At 38.1% G+C, this 22,731-nt stretch overlaps 1 protein-coding gene across 3 annotated transcripts in view; it reads right to left on the bottom strand.

Moving 5' to 3' along the window:
* Positions 1–391: 391 nt before the first annotated feature.
* Positions 392–22,731, bottom strand: part of LOC121867522 — a 38,922-nt gene continuing 16,582 nt past the window's right edge. For 2 of the 3 annotated variants that reach the window (XM_042367503.1, XM_042367501.1), the window contains 3 exons: positions 14,132–14,296; positions 11,591–11,726; positions 392–2,661 (listed from right to left, as the gene is read on the bottom strand). In XM_042367503.1, the coding sequence (XP_042223437.1) occupies positions 856–2,661; positions 11,591–11,726; positions 14,132–14,296 (2,107 nt within the window). In that variant the 3' untranslated portion in view covers positions 392–855. The remainder of the gene's footprint in view (positions 2,662–11,590; positions 11,727–14,131; positions 14,297–22,731) is intronic. The other variant, XM_042367504.1, reaches the window with a different exon arrangement.

Below are 22,731 nucleotides of genomic sequence, written 5' to 3' on the forward strand. Positions count from 1 at the left end.
GTTGTATTTGGGGGCCTGGAATGAATTAATCCTATAACGAACGAATGCTATAACGAACAAGGTTCTAGAACCAATTAGATTCGTTATAGCAAACCCACTGTATATATATATATACACTCTTACTCTTAAATCACTACTGTAATGTGATACAGGTGATTAATTTTTATCTCTTGTGCAAAATATATGAGGTTTATATTTAAATTATTTGCTGTCCTGCAAGGATTCCAGCAATACAAATTATATTCTCCTAACTTTAGTCTGTGATATTATATAAGATAAAAACTGTAAGCCTAAAACCATGGCTGGGCAGATGGGGGAGGGAGGGAGGTGATGTGTTTGACAGTTAGCGTCGAAGGTCTAGTGAAGTACTTATTTGTTTATTTATGTCGTTTAGTTGAGTTTTTGTTTTTTGCTTATAAAATTTCATAGAAGTGACTGGGGAGAATATAATTTACATTGCTGGAATTCTTATAAGATAGTGATTAATCTGAATGTAAACATGCAATAGTTTGCATTAGACTAAAGTTTTAGTATTTATTTTGCACAAATATTAAAGAGCACAATTTTCTTGATATTTACTCCACTGGAAATGAATGTAAACATAGAAAAGATTTCTGAATTATTGAATTGGCAGATTAGCCCATCAGCTGATGCTCACAACAAACCGTGATGTTCGTAAGGATTTCGTTAATTGAATTTTTGTTCGTTAACCGAATTGAAGATTCTTATGGAAGGTAATTAATTCATTAACCGAACCATTCGTTGACCGAGAGACCACTGTAATGCAAAAAGAACTGAAGGTTGGCTTAAGAATATAAATTGTAAAGTATAAAATTAGACTGATTACTATTTGTTTCACTTCAATAATTCTTCCAAATTTGTCTTTAGTTGAAGCTCTGATACAGTCAGACAGAAAATATGTACCATGTCGTCATTGCAATTAGCTCCTTGTGGATTTACTTTAAGTTTGCGGCATGTAAATACTAGAGGCCTCATCAGTTGATCATTGGAGCACAGGGTTTTAAGAATTGTAAGGAGTCCTGAGTCAGATTGGGATTCATCTAATCCATACCCAGCTTTTGAATAGTAAGTAACTTCATGAGATCCTGAAATAATATACTGGGTTAATGATGAATACTGCTCGTGTGTTAAGTGTAACACAACTCTTACTTGCTCAAGAGAATGCATAAACATTAAGGCAGTCGCAGTACCATCATTAATTATCAATGTAGCACTGGCTAGAATTTTGTTTGATGATGGTGCTTTACAGCCAACATAAGTGCAAAATCCATTAATAATTCTCATTCTGCAATAACTACACACAGTGGAAAAAGTGACCTTCAAAATTTTTTCAACAGTGGCAAAACACCGAAATATTCCACTGTGCTCCTTGATGTTTTGAAGATAATATCTTGGTGACCTCATTACACAATGACCATTACAGATGTCAAATACAGGCATAGTTACTGGGTGAAGAGAAGTTAATTTTGTGTTCTGAAGATAAACATTCAAAGTCTGCTGTGATGTTTTTCTTCGGAGATATGATGCATGAATTGTCACTCCAGATAATATCCCCAATGGATACTGTGTTGAATGTTTATGATCATTGAAATACAACCACACTTTACAACCTGGAAGTTCCACATCTTCCAGCAAAACCATAAAGATTTTGCTCTCTGGGATACCAATATGGTATTCTCTAAATACATCTGATGAAACATTTGAGGTATTTGAGGAATATTTATCTGTCATGAAGGCTCTTTCCTTCACAGTCCCAACAACACTAACTAGTACATTACCTTCAAACTCTGGATTCACAACCTGTGTTATATTAACACAACCATGATGATGTTTCTCGTCAATGACATCCACTACGGATGAATTGTCTGGAAGATAAACACATCCGATTGTACTAAAGTAACTCTGGAATTCCCTTGATGTATTTGTCCAATATTTTTTCTTTAACTGCTCAACATTCAATGCATCTGGTATCTTCAATATACACCAGTGCCCCTCTTCAATACATGAATGAATTAATGCATTTTTTACAGAAAACTTTAGAAGTGTTTGCCACTTCTTATTTTTGTTTGACTGACAGTCTTCATGCATTATACCTCCATGGATCATAAAATACATATTGCTCAATACACTGTATGATGCACTTGTTGTGATGGGTAAAGGACTACATAACAAACCAGACTTTGAAATTATTTTGATTTTAAAAACCGAATAATTTTTGTCACCTTTGAGTCCTTGTGAAATTTGGGTTTGTTTTTTTAAAATATACATATCAGAACTTTTGATCATGATATACCTAATGCATATATTCTCCACAGTTCCCTCTTTAATCATGTTGAATTCCTCCACAACAACAGCAAAATCAAACAAGGCCACAATGCCACCAACTTTACTTAAGAGGTTTTCCGTATCACCCACAATAACAACAGAAATTTTTGACTCTTGCTGTTGTATTTGTAAAATACCACTGTCACTGACAACAAGTTTTCCCACTAATACTCTTGGCTTTGCAGAATGATCAACAAAATGACACCAAAGACTTGGTTTTTCATTATGAATGTTTTCATCTCTTATTTTATCTATGCCAACTTGTAATTCTGTCAAGCTGGCCACTGTAACCAAGTCAAAGGGGGCCACAAATTCCTGAAAATAAAGATAAGAATTAACAAAGTTGCTAATCAAGGTGGGTAAATCCCCCCATGGCCAACATGACATTCTAGTACATGTACTCGTATATATGAACATAACCATAAATGAGTTAAAGCAGTTTTGAAACAGCTTATGGGTACTTTTTGACCTTTGGAACCAAGGTGACTATTTCAATTCAAATCAATTAAACTATAATTCGTGATTTGATAATTCATGGTGTCTTCTGGTACCTAACCCACAAATTATCGTGATTCCACTGTGCTAAGTTTAATTAAATCAATATGTATTTCTGAGTTTGCATTATCATGCTCACAAAAAAAAAGGCAGGCTTGCATTTTTAATCCCCTCCTAGGATGCTAAGAACAAATATTTATCTGACGTCAATCCTTTTCATGTTTTTCCCTACACAGGCAGTTCCGTTCCTTGGGATGTTCTTAAGTAAAAAATGTAAGCAAGCTGAAACACATGCTATGTGCATATCATACTTGCAAAACAATGTTTAAAATCCCACTATATCATAGCCTAAATCCTTATATACATCTAAAATCACTTAATTTGAGACAAAAGAAGAAATATACAAGGGAAATTCAGGAAATGAAAGTAAAAAATAAGTCATCAGGTAAATAAAATGTTGGAAATTTAATGTTTAACACCGTTCATATCGGCGGATGTTCACAAGTTGGACCTTCGTAACCTGGGGACTGCCTGTACAGTATTAGTTAGGTGGGTGGTATTACAGTGACCAAAGACTTTTCTGGACACAGATCACTGACCCACATTGGGGCCTGGGAGGCAAAAATGTAATAGTAATAATAATAATAAAAATAAAAATAATAATAATAATAATAATAATAATAATAGTACCTGTAATAAAAATAAAAATAATAGTAATAATAATAATAATAATAATAATAATAATAATACCGTATATACTCGTCTATAACCCCCTCGTTTATAGGTCGACCCTGATTTTTTGACCAAGAAATTGTTAATTTATGATATTCATCGTTTATAGGTCGACCCAAGTTTTTGAGGGTAATGGAACAACAAAACCCTCAGTAAAAACACTCTACGTCCTATAAACTGAGGCTCGCCGTGCCTGAAACACTGAGTGCCGAAGGCAAATTGTTTACCATTTATTATTACGACACTTTACACTGAAACGCGGGTTGTTTCAACAAAAATATTGTATATTTCCTTTCAAGTATTTATTCAAGTCAATTAGGAGGGAATATTATTGTAATACAACAGTTTTTTAACTGAAAACCATTCAAAAAGCAATTACGGTAACATCTTTTGAACGAAAGAAAGTGAGTCATTGCTTTCGTCACGATTTTATCCCACTTTCCACTGTAATACGTACATCATTTCAACAAAAATATTACATTTCCGTGAATGTATTATATCAACCACAGTATGAATAGAATATCACTAATATAACAGTATTTTAACCGAAAACTATTAAAAAAACGAGTAACATCTCTTGAACATCGGAAGGTTAGGTAAAGTCTTTTGTTTTCGTCATGTAGTTTATCCTAATTTACATTGAAATACATCACGTTTCAGCAAAACTACTATTTATTTCTGAGAATATGGAAATGTAATATTTTTTGCTGAAATGACGTACGTATTACAGTGGAAAGTGGGATAAAATCGTGACGAAACAATGACTTTCGCTTTCTTTCGTTCAAAAGATGTTACCGTAATCGCTTTTCGAATGATTTTCAGTTAAAAAAACTGTTGTATTACAATAATATTCTGTCCTAATTCACTTGTGATGTAACAGTTTTTTAACTGAAAACAATTCGAACACGTGTAAAGTCTAGCTGATACGGCAGGGCCCTGGTCGCGGAGGCTTTGTTTTTGCATCAACCCTTCTTAACCCTAGAACACAAACCCCGGGAGTTTTCCACCCGACGCTTTTGGTATCATGTGATACCTGCGAGGAGCGTGGGGCTAGGATCGCGTGGTGCCCAATACCCTAAGTCCTCTTTGTGGTATGATCGAGGGTGGGTGTGCTGTCCTGCTCTCTGCCTGGGTTTTTTCCCTATATTCGAAAACAGGAGTTTTCCACCCGACGTTTCCAACACATAGTGACTTTCGGAGCGGGTGGAAAACTCCCGACGATTGTTTTGGTGTACTATTTGGGAATTATTATTTACGTCGTTTTCCTTTGCAGGTCGTGTTTATTGCTATTTCAGGGGCACTAAAGTGAACTCTAATTGCAACATGGCTAAGAAATCAATGAAATACTACACTGACAAAGAATTAGATTATCTGATGAACACAACAGGTGCCTTGTCAGTGCCTAGTAGTGAGGACAGTGACACTGTGAGTGATGATGAGGGTGAGGTTGATAATTTAGAATATGATGAGTTATAAGATAGTGACATTGATGCTGATTATGTGCCTGACCCGGACGATGAAAGTGATGATGACAATGGTAAGCCTAAGTGGAAAAAACCCAGGTACACATCTACCCCTAGGAAACCCCCAGCTGCCTCAACCTCTGCTGGCCCAGCTCCCTCAACATCTGCTGCCCCTGACGCCTCCCTTGCTGCTGCCCCTGCGGCCTCAACATCTGCTGCCCCTGCTGCCGCCCCTGCTGCTGCACCTGCTGTTGCCCCTGCTGCCTCTCCTGCTACTGCCCCTGCTGCCACACCTGCTGCCTCTCCTGCTACTGCACCTGCTGCTGCCCCTGCTGCTGCCACTGCTGCTGCTCCTGCTATCCATGCTCGCCGCAGGGGAATGAGGCAGCTCCTTGATGCAGACGACCCACCGGAAATTGTGGATTTCAATACCAGTACCATCGCCAGCACAAGTGGTTTCCGGTGGAGCTGTCGGCCACAGTATCCTGTAGGCGCTAGGATAGGTGCAAGGAACACAGTAGCACCCTTTACCCAAGGGCCAACACCTGAGGCACAGAGCGCAGACACTCCTATCAAGGCCTTCTTCTTGTTCTTCGAACAAAAAATAACTGACATCATTGTTAGATGGACAAACAAGAAAATTGAGGAGCTGGCTGCCAAGTATGCCCGGCAGACTGCAACCCACACAAAAACAGATCCAGCAGAGATCCGGGCATTACTTGGGGTGCTGATCTTCAGCACAAATTCCCATTTTTTTCACAAAAAAATATCCTTTTTTGTGTGTCTCCCATATAGTTCGTAGTGGGAGTTAAGAGTTGTGGCTCCATCAGGTGAGGCCCTCACGTCCTGGGAGTGTCCTCACCAAACCTCAAGTCCTCCGCGCCAGTAATTTCTTGTCCATAGATTTTAAGGATTAGTCATATAGTGATTTTACGTAATTTTAGTAAATGTTTCTAAGTCACCATTACAGTATTAAGTTTTAGGATAATAATTATTTTCTTTCGGTCAAATGAAAGAAGAAGAGCTATATTTTCAATGGATTTTTACAGATTTAATAAATAATGATTCTAAGTGTGGTTATTTAATAAAAAAATGGGTAAATTTCACCCGGGGTATGTGATGGTGTGACGCAAAATAGAGTTTGTGTTCTAGGGTTAAGCAGCCTTTAATTTTAGCGTAAGTTGAAATTGTGTTTACCGGTATATTCTTATTTTCTTGCTTATTATTTTCCAGAAATATAACAAGTTTGTATATAATACAGTGTTACGGTACTTTTAATTTACAAGTAGTGGGGTATGCTATAACCAACGGATCCTACTACGAATATTCCTATAACGAACGGTTTTACCTATAAAATTGAGAATGCTACAACGAACGCATCTCCTACAATGAACGCGGATGAATTCGGGACTATTTTGTCTGGCGCATGAATATTGTTGTACCGCGGCTCACAACAAGAGCGTCAGGCGCCATCTTTGTCTCATTGTGTAGCCAGTGCACCACTGTTATTGTTGAAATTTTGTCTTTTGATGTGGAAATTCGTGTTATTTGTATAATTATTTTGTTATACAAGTGTACAATTGTAACAAAGAATCGTCCAAAGCGAGTGAGAAAGCTAATAACCCTTGAAACTAAGAAAGAAATCATAAAGAAACGTGAGAATGGAACAAGCATTGCAAAACTTAGTGATGAATATGGGATGGCTAAATTGCCTATATGTACGATTTTGAAGAATAAAGAGTAGTTAAAAACTGTGCAAGTGGCTAAGGGAATCTCTAGACTTAGCAAAGCAAGGTGTAATGTGATTGAGGAGATGGAAAATTTACTCTTAGTGTGGCTAAGGGAGAAAGAAATGGCAGGTGATAGCATTAGTGAAGCTATAATTTGTGAGAAGGCCAAACAATTGTTTGAGGACCTTAAAGCCAAGACTCCCAGTGGAAGTGATAGTGATGTGCCAGTGTTTAGGGGTACCAAGGGGTGGTTTACTGGTTTCAGAAGACGAAATAAATTACACAGTGTTGTGAGACATGGTGATGCTGTTAGTGCAGCTAAGGAACACCATGACATTTTTTTTAATGTGATTCAAGAGGGAGGCTTTGTTTCTCAGCAGGTATTCAACTGTGATGAAACTGGACTTTTTTGAAAAAAAATGCCTCGCCATACATACATTACAAGGGAGGAAACTTCTGTCCCTGGCCTGTCCCTGCAAGATAAAACCACTCCTTGTGTACCATGCAGAAAACCCCAGAGCTTTAAAAAACATAAGGAAGAACCGCCTTGGTGTTATGTGGCGGTCAAACCCAAAGGCTTGGGTGACTAGGAGTCTTTTCTCTGAGTGGGTGACTGAGGTATTTGGACCCAGTGTTCGGGAATACCTCAGGGAGAATAATCTTCCACTGAAAGCTTTATTGGTGATGGACAATGCACCAGCCCACCCTCCTAATTTGATGGTTGAATTGCCAGAGGAGTTCAACTTCATCACTGTGCACTTCTTGCCACCCAACACAACACCTCTCATCCAGCCCACGGATCAACAGGTAATTTCAAACTTTCAGAAGCTGTACACAAAGGTACTGTTTAGAAAATGTTTTGCGTCCACTTCTTCCAGTGATGTTAGTTTGAAGGAATTTTGGAAGAGCCACTTCAATATAGCAGACACTGTGTTTTTAATTGTGTCAGCCTGGAAAGAGGTTTCTGTGAGGTGTCTTTGTGCTGCTTGGAGGCCATTGTGGCCTGAATGTGTGCTTCAAGGAGACTTTGAAGGCTTCGAAGAGTTAGAGGAAGAGGCTGTTGTACCTGAAAATGTGTCTGGGCAATTCCATGGGCCTGGAAGTGGATGATGATGATGATGTTGTTGTTGATGAGTTGGTGGATGAGCACAGTAAGGAGCTGTCCACTGAGGAACTGCTTGAGCTTCACAAAGAGGAAAATGAGACACTGAAGCGGAGCTTAACTTCTGAGGAGTCAGGGGAGGATTAGGACAAGGAGGAAAGCCGCATCATTCCAGCCAAAGATCTCAAGGATGTGTTCTGGTGCTGGAGCAAGCTGTCTAAGCTTGAGGAGGATTATCATCCTGATGTTGGTGCTGTGGAAAAGGGCATCAGTGTGTTTAATGACAATGTGATGAACTACTTTTGGAAGGTCCAGAAATCAAGGTTGAAGCAGCCAACCCTGGATTCCTTCTTTAAAAAAGTAACAAAAGAACCTACAGACAAAGTGCCTGTAAGACAGTCACCAAAGAGGGCTAGGAAGGATGACTCCTCTCCTTCCACCTCTTCTCCATAATTCTCTCCTCTCCCCTCCTCCTCTGCCTCCTGTCCTGCATGCTGAACACTAAGGTAAGATAAAGTACCGTATTTTTTAAATTTTCCATAGAAAATTTTCAGAGTTAAGAGGTAGTATTTGGGGGCCTGGGACGGATTAATCCTATAACGAACGAGGTTCTAGAACCAATTAGATTCGTTATAGCATACCTCACTGTATTCATTTTTAAAAATACAGAAGACACCAAACAAATACCAGTACGGATATTTGCGTGACTCTCCCGCCAAAAAAGACCAAACAGCTGGTACTCTCTCCCTCAGCCCTACCAAAAATAGCCCAACGACATCTTTCTTGTTTATTCTCTTCCAATTTCTCACTTTAACCGGTATTTTCTACTTCATATTGCCTACATCAGATAAACTACAATAATTGAGGTTAAACACTGTTATAAATTTGATTACCGGGTACTGGCAGGATGCCGTTAGAACCACCTGACCCTACCAACAGTGTTGCAATTCAGACAGCATTTTTTTTTTTTACATTTTTGGTGTCTCCATTTGTTTATTTTTTTTCTGTGGGGTTTGCACAAGAGTAAACTGTTTTACTTACAGTATTGTAAAACGATTTGGGAAAAGAAATACTCGGTAACTTAAAATTTTAAATGGAAAATCTTGAAACTGGCAACTGTGTGTAGATGACCTGACTCACATCATATTATGATTTTGATGGAATTTAATGAAAATATTCAGAAATATGGTATCGTAGTACTTATTCAAGTGAATTAGATTAGAATATTATTGTAATACAACAGTTTTTTAACTCAAAACCATTCGAAAAGCGATTACGGTAAAATCTTTTGAACAACGAAAGAAAGCGAAATTCATTGTTTCCGTCACGATTTTATCCCACTTTCCATTGTAATACGTACGTCATTTCAGCAAAAATATTACATTTCCATATTTATTTCTGAGAATATTTTCATTCAGGCACAGTTAAGGTAAAATATACTTGTGATGTAATATTTTAATGAAAATATTTAGAAATACGGTATCGTAGCTTTCTTTTGTTTCAAATTTAATTAACAAAGATTGATGTTTCAAATTTAATGAACAAAATTTATGTATCTATAAATAAACTTTTGAAAATGAATACTTTATGTTTTATATCGTCCTGTGCTACCATACCATGCACTTGGCTACTTTGGGCTTGCTATGATGACGCAAGAGATTTGCCCTGGCAACTGTACTGACACTCACAGCTGGTGGTGAGTCATTTCCATTGTTTACTGGCAGTTACTGGTAAATATTTTTCAACCTAACGAAACTATTACCCGTTTAAAGGTCGACCCCCAATTTTTTGCCAAAAAATTTGGTCTGAAAAACTCGAACTACACACGGGTATATACGATGATGATAATAATAATAATAATAATAATAATAATAATAATAATAATAATAATAAAGAACCATAAAGAAATACAAAAATGAAAAAAGATCAAAAGTGAGAAACAATATACTGTACGCATGTTGTGTTGCCAATAGTAAGAGAAACAATTGAGACCCTGCAATTGTGTGTAAATGATGCAGAAAATCAGATCAGCAACCTGGGACATAGTCACAATTTTCGCAATGCCATGTGGAAGCATGGTCTACCATTAGGCAATACATTATGCTTCCAATATCTTCCCAGGCGGTAGTTCCTCCCTGTTTGGTATTTGCCTAATACCTACTACCTTAGTTTAATTCACCTGTAAGGGAAGCTCTCACCTCTAGTTCTTAAATCAATGTACAAATACTGTAGATTAATAACACATCAAGAATATACAGGAATGCAAAGAGAAACACCAAAACATGATATGACTTAAGTGGTGGTGGTAACAATAAAAGAAAAATGAAGGTTTTAATTATGAAGACCCATTTTACAACAAAACCAGGAATGAACATGCATGTCAAACCTTTTGATATTTTCCCAGTACAGCCCTAAGACATGTAAGACTGGAGGTTATATAAAATTATCTGAGAAAATCTTGGCATATTTGGCCAGATGGGTAACACTCGTCACACTGCGCTCCACACTTGGTCAATGGTCAGTATGGTGTTTGTTCTTGTTGCGATAGGGTGTGTGCTGGCTCACTCCACCCAGTACATAGATGTGAGAAGGGAGGGTGTTGTAGCACCCCAATATTTTGGGTATAAAGTACTATACACTGCATCACAGATTATCTAAAGCACCAAAATGAATATTCAACACTCCCTGGTAAAAGTTGGTTCCTGCAGTACTAACCCAGAAACACCCAACAACCTCCCCCATTCATGTCAGGCCAGCCACTGTACGCAGAATGTCTCCACTAGCATGGTAAATCCAATGTCGCAGATTTTATTTAATTTACCGTGCAATTCATTTAATCTGAATTCCAATTATTTGAATCTTCCAGGTATCCAAGCGATGTACCCTTTGGTAAAAATTCTAATTTAGTCCAACAATCTGAAAGCAACGGAAGTCATTTATTCGCGTGTCTGACACCTGTAGGGCTATAACCGCTTTTTGAACAATTTTTTTTTACAGGGATTCGCCCACCAAGGCACAGGTCACTGACCCACATCGGGGCCTGAGGGGCGAAAATGTGATGATGATGATGATGATGATGATGATGATGATGATGATGATGGTGATGATGATGATAATAATAAAGAAATGCAAAAATGAAAAAAAAAATCAAAAGTGAGAAACAATATATGTAACGTTGTGTTGTCAATAGTAAGAGAAACAATTGAGACCCTGCAATTGCGTGTAAATGAGGTAGAAAGTCAGATCAGCAACCTGGGACTTGGTCAAAATTTTTGTGATGCCATATGTTCTTTGACTTTTCCATTTTTTATTTACAGTTTATAAGCTGGTTCATATTTATTTACTAAAGTGGTTAATGTTATAAAGCAAATTCTATTGAAATATGAATGGCAAATGAACAAAAATGAATGGAGGGACTTAAATGAGGTAGGTTAGGGATAGGTACATTGAAAATGTATGTTTTATTTCCGGAGACTTTATTTACTATTGACCGACCTTCAGATTATCCGTCGGTCCCTTCCCCCCATATGTGGGCGGTTAATCGAGGTTTTACTGTACTTTTGAAGAAGAGGTGAATTTTATGAGTTCTTTGGCTAGAAAAGAAGTAATTAATATTAAACAATGGACAGCAATATGATACTTTTCTTCTGGACTTTTATTTGCATCTACAGAAGGCAATGAACTCAAACAATTCAAGGTTTGAAAATAAAGGATTAGCTTACTTGAGTGACAACACACTGATGGTCAGGACAAAGGAACTCTTTTGCTAGACAGCGAGTGTTTGGAGCAATCAATTTCCTGAAGGCAGCCTTTTCCATCAGTTCTATCAGCAGGCCATACTCACCATTCAACTTTCTCCTAATAAACAAAAAAAATTAATATTTATTATTTTTTCAATCTTGCAAGCTCTTTCCTGCCATAGTGCAGGGTGGCTAGAACCTAAAAACACTCTTACTACATGTGTTAGAAGCAGCGCCAGTGATGATACAGCACCTCTACTGGACACAGGCACATGAACTTGTGTGTAAAGATATCATCCAGGTACAGTACTGCTTTCTTCTGCATATTTTATATATCTTGCAATCAATCCATCAGTAAATAAATATTATGTTGCATCCTGGACCACATTATGTTTATATAAGAGAGTAAAAAAGAAAGGGGGTACTAATCTGGTGTTAAACCAAATTAATCTTTTCCATTTATTTATAATCTATACTGGGATCAGCTGCATCACAAAAATTGCATCAGGTTTCCAATGTGTGTTCAACAAACTTATTCTTCTGCAATTTTTGCCTACATTCCCCTGGTACTCTTCCCTGTTACAATTAACCTGTATACCCACCATAAATCCTATCTGTTCCACCTACCATCCTTAATATTGTATATCCATAATGATTCCCTTCACTCCTCGAGACTTAATTAAGTTTGGATTACAATGTGTCTCACCTCATTGATCATTTTTTCATCACTACAGTATAATGCTTTTTTCAATCTGCCTCACAACATACAACTCTCTCTCTCATGCCAGTGCCAATTTAGCCAGCAAAGTTGGACATCAAATGCCGGATGAAGGTTTTTTCAACAAAAGACGACTCCAGGCAGGGACAAAGGTATCGGCAGCTTCCATTGCTGAACTTCAGTAAGCAGACAACCTCACCCTTGTCGGCAGCTTCCATTGCTGAACTTCAGTAGGCAGACAACCTCACCCTTGTCAGCAGCTTCCATTACTGAACTCCAGTATGCAGACAACCCCACCCTTGTCGCTCACACTGAACACAAACTACAGGAGATGCTGGCCACCTACGCAGATGCGTATGCACACTCCGGCCTTGAGGTGGATGTACATAAGACTCAAATTCTCTTTCAGCCTGCTCCTGGTTCAGACACACCTCCACCATCCATCCGGTTAAATGGTACTACCCTCTCTAATGTTACACACTTTCAGTATCTCACTCCCTCCTGTCCACCACTGCAGAAATCAATGAAGAGATTCAACATTAGATCAGATGTGCATCTCAAGCCTTTGGCAGACTCCGTACCCATGTCTTCAGCTGTAGGGAGCTGAAATTATCTACAAAGCTGCCTGTAGATTGAGCAGTGGTCCTCCCCACCCTGTTATATGACAGCAAGACATGGGTCACATACAGGAGGCACCTCAAGGCACTTGACAATTTCACCAACGTAGTCTAAATTCCATCCTCCAAGTTCACTGGGAAGACAAGAAAACAAATGCCAGTATTCTCGCTGACAACAACTGTAGGAGCATCAAGGCTACCATTATCCATGAACAACTGCGCTGAACTGGCCATGTTACCCGCAAGGATAACAGTAGACTGTCAAAGCAGCAACTTTCCAGTTACCTAACGAATAATAAACATAAGGCTGGCAGGTAACTGAAAAGGTATAAGAGTAGTCTTAAGACAAACCTGAAAAGTGCCAAATCGACTCCCTCACCTGGGAGACGATTACTTCACACCGTAAAGCTTGGAGGAGCACCACGCGAGGTGTCAATACTTTAGTTAGCCCGACTGCATACCAACGCCAGAAAGATGCTGCCGCCGCCCTTCCCACACTAGATGTAGCCCTCCACATGTGCAACATCTGTGAACGGCACTGCCGGTCTCGTATCAGCCTCTTTACTCACAGCAGTAGCGTGTGGTTAACTGCATAAAGATGTAATGGGGCGGCAGTGCTGTACTACCTCTACAAAAAAGTTTTACAGTAATGGTTTGCTGTAGTAACATCATACAACATTTACAAGTATGATTTTTAAGAAAGCAATGGTGTACCAATAATGTACCGTACTTCTCACTTTTTTTCTTTTTTTACAAATTAGAGGCTACATTTTGATTTATGAGCGACTTTTAAAACTATACTCGGCCAACAACTCCAGGCGAGTAAACAGTGTCTTTATCATAAACCTTCATAGCATAAACATTCTACTGGGTGTAGTATGCATGTCTTAGTTTAAGGCAAAGCTGCTAAAACTAAGAACAGTAGTCATTTACTACCCTAAATTTTCACACAAATCTGTACAAATAAGAAGTTTACATTTGTTTTTGTCATAAAGGAAACTTATTGTAAAAATGACTATGCATTACAAAACTTGTCAAAAGAAGATTATATTTAAAAGTCATGATGATCAAGATATTTCATAAACATGGGTAACATACAATATACAAGAATCATTTAAGTGGCAATAAATTTGGGCCCAAAACAGAATCCTCAGTTAAGGCTCCATAACAACACTGATGAAAACATACCATTTAACATGTCTATCATCTATCCATCCTTGGCAGAGAGTAGTGACCATTTGATCTTGTAGAGTCAACAGCCACATCACGCCCACTATGCCCGGGTTATATATGTGTACCAAACCAGTATGTGCATTCGGATACAATGACTTGCTTGTATTGATTGGAGTATTCCTGTTGATAATAAAACTTGCATAAGTAGGCAAAACAATTTCTTAGGTTGTTTTATTTCCAAGACAGCAATAATTTCTACACCAGTCTTCAAAACTACTCTTTTTCATCTTCTTCCTATTTACTGAAGTCAATAAAACAAGTACAGTCGACCCTCGTTAATTCGGACCCCTTTAATCCGGATTTCGGATAAATCGGACCAAGTCTGAACTGTCCATATCAAATTTCTGGTTCTGGGATTGTCCCAGTTGCAATTGGGGTTGCAATTTCAAATTCTGTGTCACTACTAAGAAATAACAAAGTCCCTGGTGCACTCTAAGATTAAGAGAAAACGGACGACTCAGGCGTCCTGAAGTGAGAGAAAACGGACTCCTATGACGGGGCACTCAAATAAAGGGACATGGCTACATGTTTTGTGGACTAGCCACTGTACAGTATCCTTTTCATCACTTTGTAATAAACCTCGTTATGCCTATGTGTTTCTGATAATTATCATAACATTATATATTTATATATTTAGCGGTTGTACAAACACAAGGCCTCACACATGCCATTCAGACTGACAGACTTGACAAGTTTTACCAACCATAAAGACAGTTGAAGCTTTAAACATCACTCACAATGGATCTTGAATATTCCAACTGTAATCAGATACCTAAGTTGCCTCAACAATTGCAACCCCAGTTGCAATATCAAATTCTGTGTCACTACTAAGATATAACAGTCTCTGGTGCACTCTAAGATTAAGAGAAAACGGACGACTCAGGAGTGCTGAAGTGAGAGAAAACGGACTCCTATGACGGGGCACTCAAATAAACATACACATAGCTGTATAATGTAATATTAACCCCTAAATCGGTTAATTCGGACAATCGGCTAAAACGGACACCCTTTCCCCCCTATTAGTCCGTTTTAACGAGGGTCGACTGTAATGACCACCCTGCAGTGTGGAACAATATGAAACATTGTGCAAGCTGTGAAAATTGTATGTTAACAGTACCTGTGGTTACCGGCATCAGATTGTTATTATCACTCACTCACTATTCCCCCAACCTTGGTGTGGTCAATACTTATTTTACCGACTACAATAATACCCGATCGAAAGCTCAGGATGCGTTCCTGGAGAAGAGAGCTCTCTGTGAATCAGCTTTCAATGGATCATTATAACATATTTGCTATGAAGATGCATTCCTATCAGTGTCATTTCTTACTTATAGGTGATACATGGTTGTTTAACACTCTTGAGGTTTTCATACGCAAATTTGTGTATGAACAAAAAAATTAAAATTAAATAATTTTATGTTTGCGTATGAACACTAGGTACAGTAATATCTCCGTTAACCAATCCCTCAAACCCGGAAATCTCCAATGGCCTGAATTGAAATTTGCTTGGAAAATCATTCCCAAAGCCGGAATTTTCCAAAAATTTCCATCTTTAAGAAAAAAAATTCTGGGGTTGAAAATCGAGAGGATTTTCTGAAAATGTTTTGAATAAAGATGAAAGTTAAAGTGTTTTTTGGCAGGGAACCTGACCTGACTCAATGTCAGGTGGAGGTATGGTGGAGGATTAGTGGTCTCATATTATTAACATTCTGATGGAATGTCAGGTTACCCTTTCTTGGGTGGGGGATTAGTGGGTCTCATGACCTGATGTTTTGAATAACACGAAAGCTTAAGTAATCTTAGGGAGATTGTGATAAGCATAAGTATAAATGAGCAAAGTTGCATTCCTTGAACATTACATTACATAACATTTTAAAATATGGAGTGAGAAAGCAGAAAGGTAATGGGTGATTAGAGAGATGAAGTGGAAAGGAGTGGTAACATGCACCAGTGTTACCAAGCAATAAGCTCCACAACAGCTGATCTTTTAATTCGCCTCCACGCAGTCACACAACCCTTACTGGATGCTTGTAGCCATAATTCCACTCTCTCTCACTCACTCACTCACTCACTCACTCTGTGTGTGCATAAAAATAATAATAATAATTAACGGTTTATTAAGATAACATGGCAACCCAAAGGCTGAAAATATACAATGAACAGAGGTGATAAGTTACATATGGTGAAATCAGGGAGTGGGTCACTTGATTGACAAAAGCTTTCAATACAAAAACATAAGAAACATTGTCAACATATAGATTAACTATAGATCTGGTACTGTGGGAGCTGGCCTTGTAGACATTCTTGTGACCTCACTGGATGTCCATTGCATTGTACCTGGGTGTTAATCCGCTACCTCACTACAGCTGGACCACGTGGTCCGGGTAGGTCCTTCAGCTCACACAGGGTGTTGGAGATGGTTTTTGTACCTCATGTGATATAGTTTGGAATTCATAGTTCCTCACCTGGGTGGAGTAGGGAGTCCACATTTCTCTCCTGAAGTAGTTTGGAGTCCTTCTTGGCTTCTCATCCAGGGCTGGTGGTGAGTGTACCGCGGACTGAGTGTGTTAGGCCCACGTCAGGTCAAATTGACTGCTAAGCACTGATTGTTACCCTAACAATTGTTTCTTCCTTTCGAGTTGAAATTGTTACTTTTCCATATTACTTGTGGGTTGATCGTCAATCTGCACTGTACTGTTGATGGGTGGATGTTGATAAATCCAGATGAGAAGGAGATGAGGAAAGGGAAGGGCCTGACAAACCAGGCTGGCAGCTGTCTCCATGATCAAGAGACCATGGCTACGTCAGCGCTGATGTCCTCATCCTATATATATGAGAGAGAGAGAGAGAGAGAGAGAGAAACACTTTTGCTCTTAGACAACTGATCAATGAATAAACCAGGGCATATGGAGACTCATTATACATTAGTGATGTCACAAAGCTTTGAAGCTGCAACCACATTAATTATCACAACCTGTACTCAAATGTACTAAATTAATTACTAAAATTATTGTCTGGTACAAAATAAGGGATGTTTATACTCAAATTAATTGCTATCATACAAGAATTTCAGCAATGCAAGTTATATTCTCCTAAGTAAAGTCAGTGCAATTTTATAAGCAAAAAAATAAAACTTTCTCAATCCTTGAGTAAGCACTAATCTCTCCTTCTGGCTGTTGACACCACATCTCCCCCTCCTCCCAGCCAGAGCGAGAAGGGTCTATGGGGGTAAAAGTTACCGCAACACCCCCCAAACGGCTAGTTCCAGTGTGTGTGTGTGTAATAATAATAATAATAATAATAATAATAATAATAATAAACGGTTTATTAATAGAGTTGCAGCCGGTGGCTGAAAATATACAGACTTACATTTGATTTAGACAATGATATAATATGCATTGAATACATTTACACGGCTGTACAGTACATAAATCAGGAGTTGTTTATTATTTTAACAATAGATGGGATGGTGCTATTCTTAAATCTAGCGACTTCATAAAGAAGATGCGCTGTGGTCGCCATGATGCTGACCAGAGATCGTATAAGAAATTGTCCCAGACACAATAATTGAGAGATATAAACAAAATAAAAGTCACTCTATTTCCTCACTGTGCTAAGATGTATAAATACTGTATATAAAATCCTCGTGGCACTTGGTATTTCAGCTATTACAACACAAATTCGCAGAGCCTTCTTTGTGTGTATTTACAGCTGATTCGCCAGGCAAGAAGATGACGGTGGCAGTGCGTGTGATGGAGGGTGCGAGAGGGGGTTTTGAGAAATGCAATAAAATTCCAGGTAACGACGTGTCCTCCTAATATTACTTATTAAGTAATTATTAGATGTTTTAATTGCCTGTATGTTGGCCTGGCGAGTTATTGCCAGGCATTAACATACCTAGGTATAAGCTAGGCATCGCATTCTGGATTGAACAAAAAACCTCAAGGAGCAAAATTGTTTGAAAATCTTCGAAGAAGCTCCAAAATCGTCGTGCTTTCACAGTGGCATCAGTGTCCCAGTTTTCAGAATTTTCAATAACATGGAAAATTTCAGTGAACTGACTTCTGTATTTCTGTACCGTGTTACTTAAACAAGATGTAAAATTCCATCTAGTAGGTGCTACAGAGGGTAGCTTTCTAACAACAAACTCATGTACAGCATGTGCTCTTTTAGAAGATTTAGAAAAATATGCTGCTAATCCATTTAAAGTTTGAAAACAAATTCTACACTCCTTTATGTTGGAAAGACTTTGCTGTAAGACTAAATTCAACACATGAGCATAGCTGTGTGTAAACAGTGCCAGAGGATAGGCACTAAGAACTTTGCTCTGCAAACAGTTTATATGTCCACTCATTACACTTGCTCCGCCGTAAGCCTGTCCAACCAATTTGTCTTGAATTTGAAATTCTTGAATTGTTAACAATGTGACTGAACAGACCATCAGAAGTTCTATCAGCATTACATCTGTAAATCCAACGAATCTTTCATGTATTTTGCCTTTATGAACAAAACGCAAAACTGTTGAAAGCTGTGATTTTGACATCACATCTGAAGGTTCATCAAGAATAATAGCAACAAATGTTGCTGAACTTATCTCTCTTTTAATATGATCTTTGACAAGATTAGATATAGCTTGGATGATGTCATTTTGCACAGTTGGAGAAGTACCTTGAAACACGGTTCATGTATTTAAATGATTATCTAAAAGAGAATCGTAATTTTGAAGTGCATTCAGTAATTCTATATAATTACCTCTGTTTACTGAATTACTAGACTTGTCATGACCTCGTAGAGGAAGCTCTTGTTTTGCTAGATCGCATATTGCATCATTAATCCATTTCAAAATCTCTCTTCTTTTTTTTACTTGCTCATTGTGTCGGCTTACTTAAATTTTCCGTTGGTAGTCAATTAATTAATGTGTCAATTCTTTGTTTCCCAAACATTTTAAGATCAAAAAGAGACTGAACATGTTTCTGTCGTGCTGTAGTTAAATGGTTGAGATCATAAAACCCATGTTTATTCCACACACCACTCTCCTTGGAGAACACTAAACAGGGACAACAGAAAAGTTTTGATCGAATTTCACAACCAGTCATCCATTCCACTGTTTCATACTGTGAAATGGAAAAATGTCTTGTATTTTCACTTTTTTTGTCTTTATGTGTAGAACGTAAATTTGGAAGAGCCGGGCAAGGTTTACCCTCTTTCACAACTTTCAACTTATCCTCGTGGGCTCAGGTAGAAAAGGGTGCACTCAATACATCTTCAACAGTATTTCCCATTGTGTAAGAAGGGTGAAAATGATGTCAAAGTATCAAAATTAAAATGCACAGTGAGCTTTAAATTCTATGTAAATCAAAGCAAAGGAATATATTTTCACATTCACAGTAAACGGAAACGAAGTACGGAGCAAAACCTCCTCCGCTGCGGGCTGGGTGCTACTGGCTGGCCACTCGACTTTACTTGCTATAAACCCCGTCCCTCCCCCGCCTCGGTACCCCCATCACCTGCCTCCCGGACCCCATCCCCTACCTTCTGAGACTACTACCCAAAGTGTGCAGTGACAGTTCTGCTCAACTTCAGGCTCTGCAGCTAATAGCAAGCTAAAAAGAAAGCCAAGAAACAACCGTTGAGGTTAACACTGTGTTAATACATGTAAAATGTCCTGTATATTTATTTACATTAAATAAAAGTATTAAATTATTATATCATGACTTCTGTGGGTGTGCGGAGCACACCTAGCACACCCTGAATATACACCTCTGCTTCCAAGCGCCCATCAAGTGCTACCAATGCTAGTGTAGTGAAGAGGCAACATAAGACCATTACCCTTGCTACGAAAATGGATGTATTAACCCTGGATGACCTGCACCCTGATGTTAAGGTAGTCTACCTTCCACCTAACACTACCTCTGTCATCCACCCATGGATCAACGTGCTATTGCTGCTTTTAAAGCGTATTATTTACGTACAACCTTCGCTCAAGCTATTGCTGCTACTGAACGTGAGAAAACGCTCACTGAATTTTGGAAGGACTACAACATTTTGCAATGTACAAAGAACATAGCTGCAGCATGGGATGAGGTTACAGGTAAGTGCAAGAATGAAATATGGAAGAAGGTCCTGAAAAGATATGTGAACAGTTTCAAAGGATTTAATGAAGATGAAGCAATTTCTGAGATTAGTAACAAGATAGTGCAGATGGGTAAACATCTGGAGTTAGATATTGATAATGATGCTGAGCAGTTGGTGGAAAGTGTAGTAGAAGAGAAGTAACGAGGATCTTACTGAACCGGAGGCACAGAAATTGGCAGAAAAAGAAGAGACAAAATGTAGAAGAACTTGAACCCCCCCAAAATTTCCAGTGAAACAAATGGGAGAGGCATTTGCTACTATTAATAAGGGGATACAAGTGTTTGAAGAAATGGATCCTAATGTTGAGCGATTTTTCAAAAGTTGACGGACTGATCCAAGATGCACTTGCTTGCTACAGAGAAAAGAAAAGGCAAACTGTGCAGTCTAAATTGGACATATTTTTTAAGATGTCTGCCACTGTTTTCTCCTCACGCCCCACCACGGCTGCCTCTTCACCCCCTGAAGATGATCCAATACCTTCAACAAGTAAGTCTGTTAGACTGTCTGAAGAAAGCAAAGTTGATGACCCACCCAGACCTGTCTCCTCCTCTGCTTCATCCAATTAATGTAGTCTCCATGCTTAAATAAAAGATTAATGAGGCCCCATGTGCATTGAGCTGACTACATTAACGCTAAGTACACAGTAACACTTTTTTAATTTTTCATTATTGATTACTTTTACTGGTCTGTATTTCATTTTAAAATTTCTACGTATTATTTTCGTCGGTTCGACTTACGACCTGGTCGTCGGAAAGGAACCCCGTCGTAAGTCGAGGAGAGACTGTATATATACTATTTTCTATAGAAATAGCAATGATTTTCTGTATATGTAATGTTTTTCATGGGGCAAAGGGAGGCTCAGGAACGCAACTCCCATATTTTATCTATTTCTTTTGGGGAAAATTGATCCGCTTAACATTGTTTAGCATAACGTCACGTTTTTAGGACCGTAACCCCGACATTAAGCGGGGACCTCCTGTAATTATCATAAGGTCAATAACATAAAGGGTATAAACATTTTTTACCTGTTCATGAGTTATCACACAGATCTGGGGTAGACATATGTACAGTAATTATTATTTTTGATCAATCCAGAATGCGACACCTAGGTTTATAAGTGGGGTATGCTATAACGAATCTAATTGGTTCTAGAACCTTGTTCGTTATACCATTCGTTCGTTATAGGATTAATCCGTTCCAGGCCCTCAAATACAACCGCTTAACACTGAAAAATATAATGTAAAATTGTAAAAATTTTAAAAAAAGTGCATAAATATGCATCTAAATCCCTGAAATAAAGAATATCATTAATACTTGTAATAAAAAAAAAACAATAAATTAGTAAAAAAAAAAAAAAAAAAAAAATTTAAATAATGTTCGTTGTAGGAGTTTCGTTCGTTATAGCATTCTCAATTTTATAGGTAAAACCGTTCGTTATAGGAATATTCGTAGTAGGATCCGTTCGTTATAGTATACCCCACTGTACCTAGGTATGTTAATGCCGAGCAATAACTCACCAAGCCAACATACACGCAATTAAAACATCTAATAATTACTTAATACGTAATATTAGGACGACACGTTGCTACCTGGCATTTAATTGCAATTCTCAAAACCCCCTCCCGCACCCTATATCACACGCATTGCTACTGTCTTCTTGCGTGGCGAATCAGCTGTAAATACACACAAAGAAGACACCGCTTAATTGTGTTGTAATAGCTGAAATACTAAGTGCCACGAGGATTTTATATTTGGTGTTAATACATCTTAGCACGGTGAGGGTGAGGAAATCGAGTGACTTTTATTTTGTTTATGTCTCTCAGATATTGTGTTTGGGGCAATTTTTTATATGGTCTGGTCAAGCATGGCAACCACAGCTCATCTTCTATCTAGGAAGACAGTAGATCATTAGTGACTAATATCCTCTGCTTTCAAGTCACTTAGTGAATTATATATATATATATATATATATATATATATATATATATATATATATATATATATATATATATATATATATATATATATATATATATATATATATATATATATATATATATATATATACACACACACATACAGTTAACTCTCACTTTACGCAGTTAATGTAACCCGGAGGGTACCGCGGAAAGTGAGGAACGCGTAAAGTGAATAACATAACATATGGGATTAATTGAAATAGAGTCCAGGCCGACCCCCAAACTCCACTTTTTGACGACACACAACTATGTTGTAGTAAAAATATTATCTTAACTTTATGATGGCATGCACACACAATTAATAATTAAGAGAAATATCAATAATATTAGGTTTTTTAACACTTACATTAGTAGAAAAGATGGCTGGGCACACGGGGATGGGCGGTTGGTTCCGAGGCAGAGGGCAGATTATTGGCCCTCACCTGTATCACTTGTATCAAT

The sequence above is a fragment of the Homarus americanus genome, unplaced genomic scaffold, assembly GCF_018991925.1.
Source record: "Homarus americanus isolate GMGI-L3 unplaced genomic scaffold, GMGI_Hamer_2.0 scaffold23598, whole genome shotgun sequence".
In the NCBI taxonomy this organism is placed as follows: Eukaryota; Metazoa; Arthropoda; class Malacostraca; order Decapoda; family Nephropidae; genus Homarus; species Homarus americanus.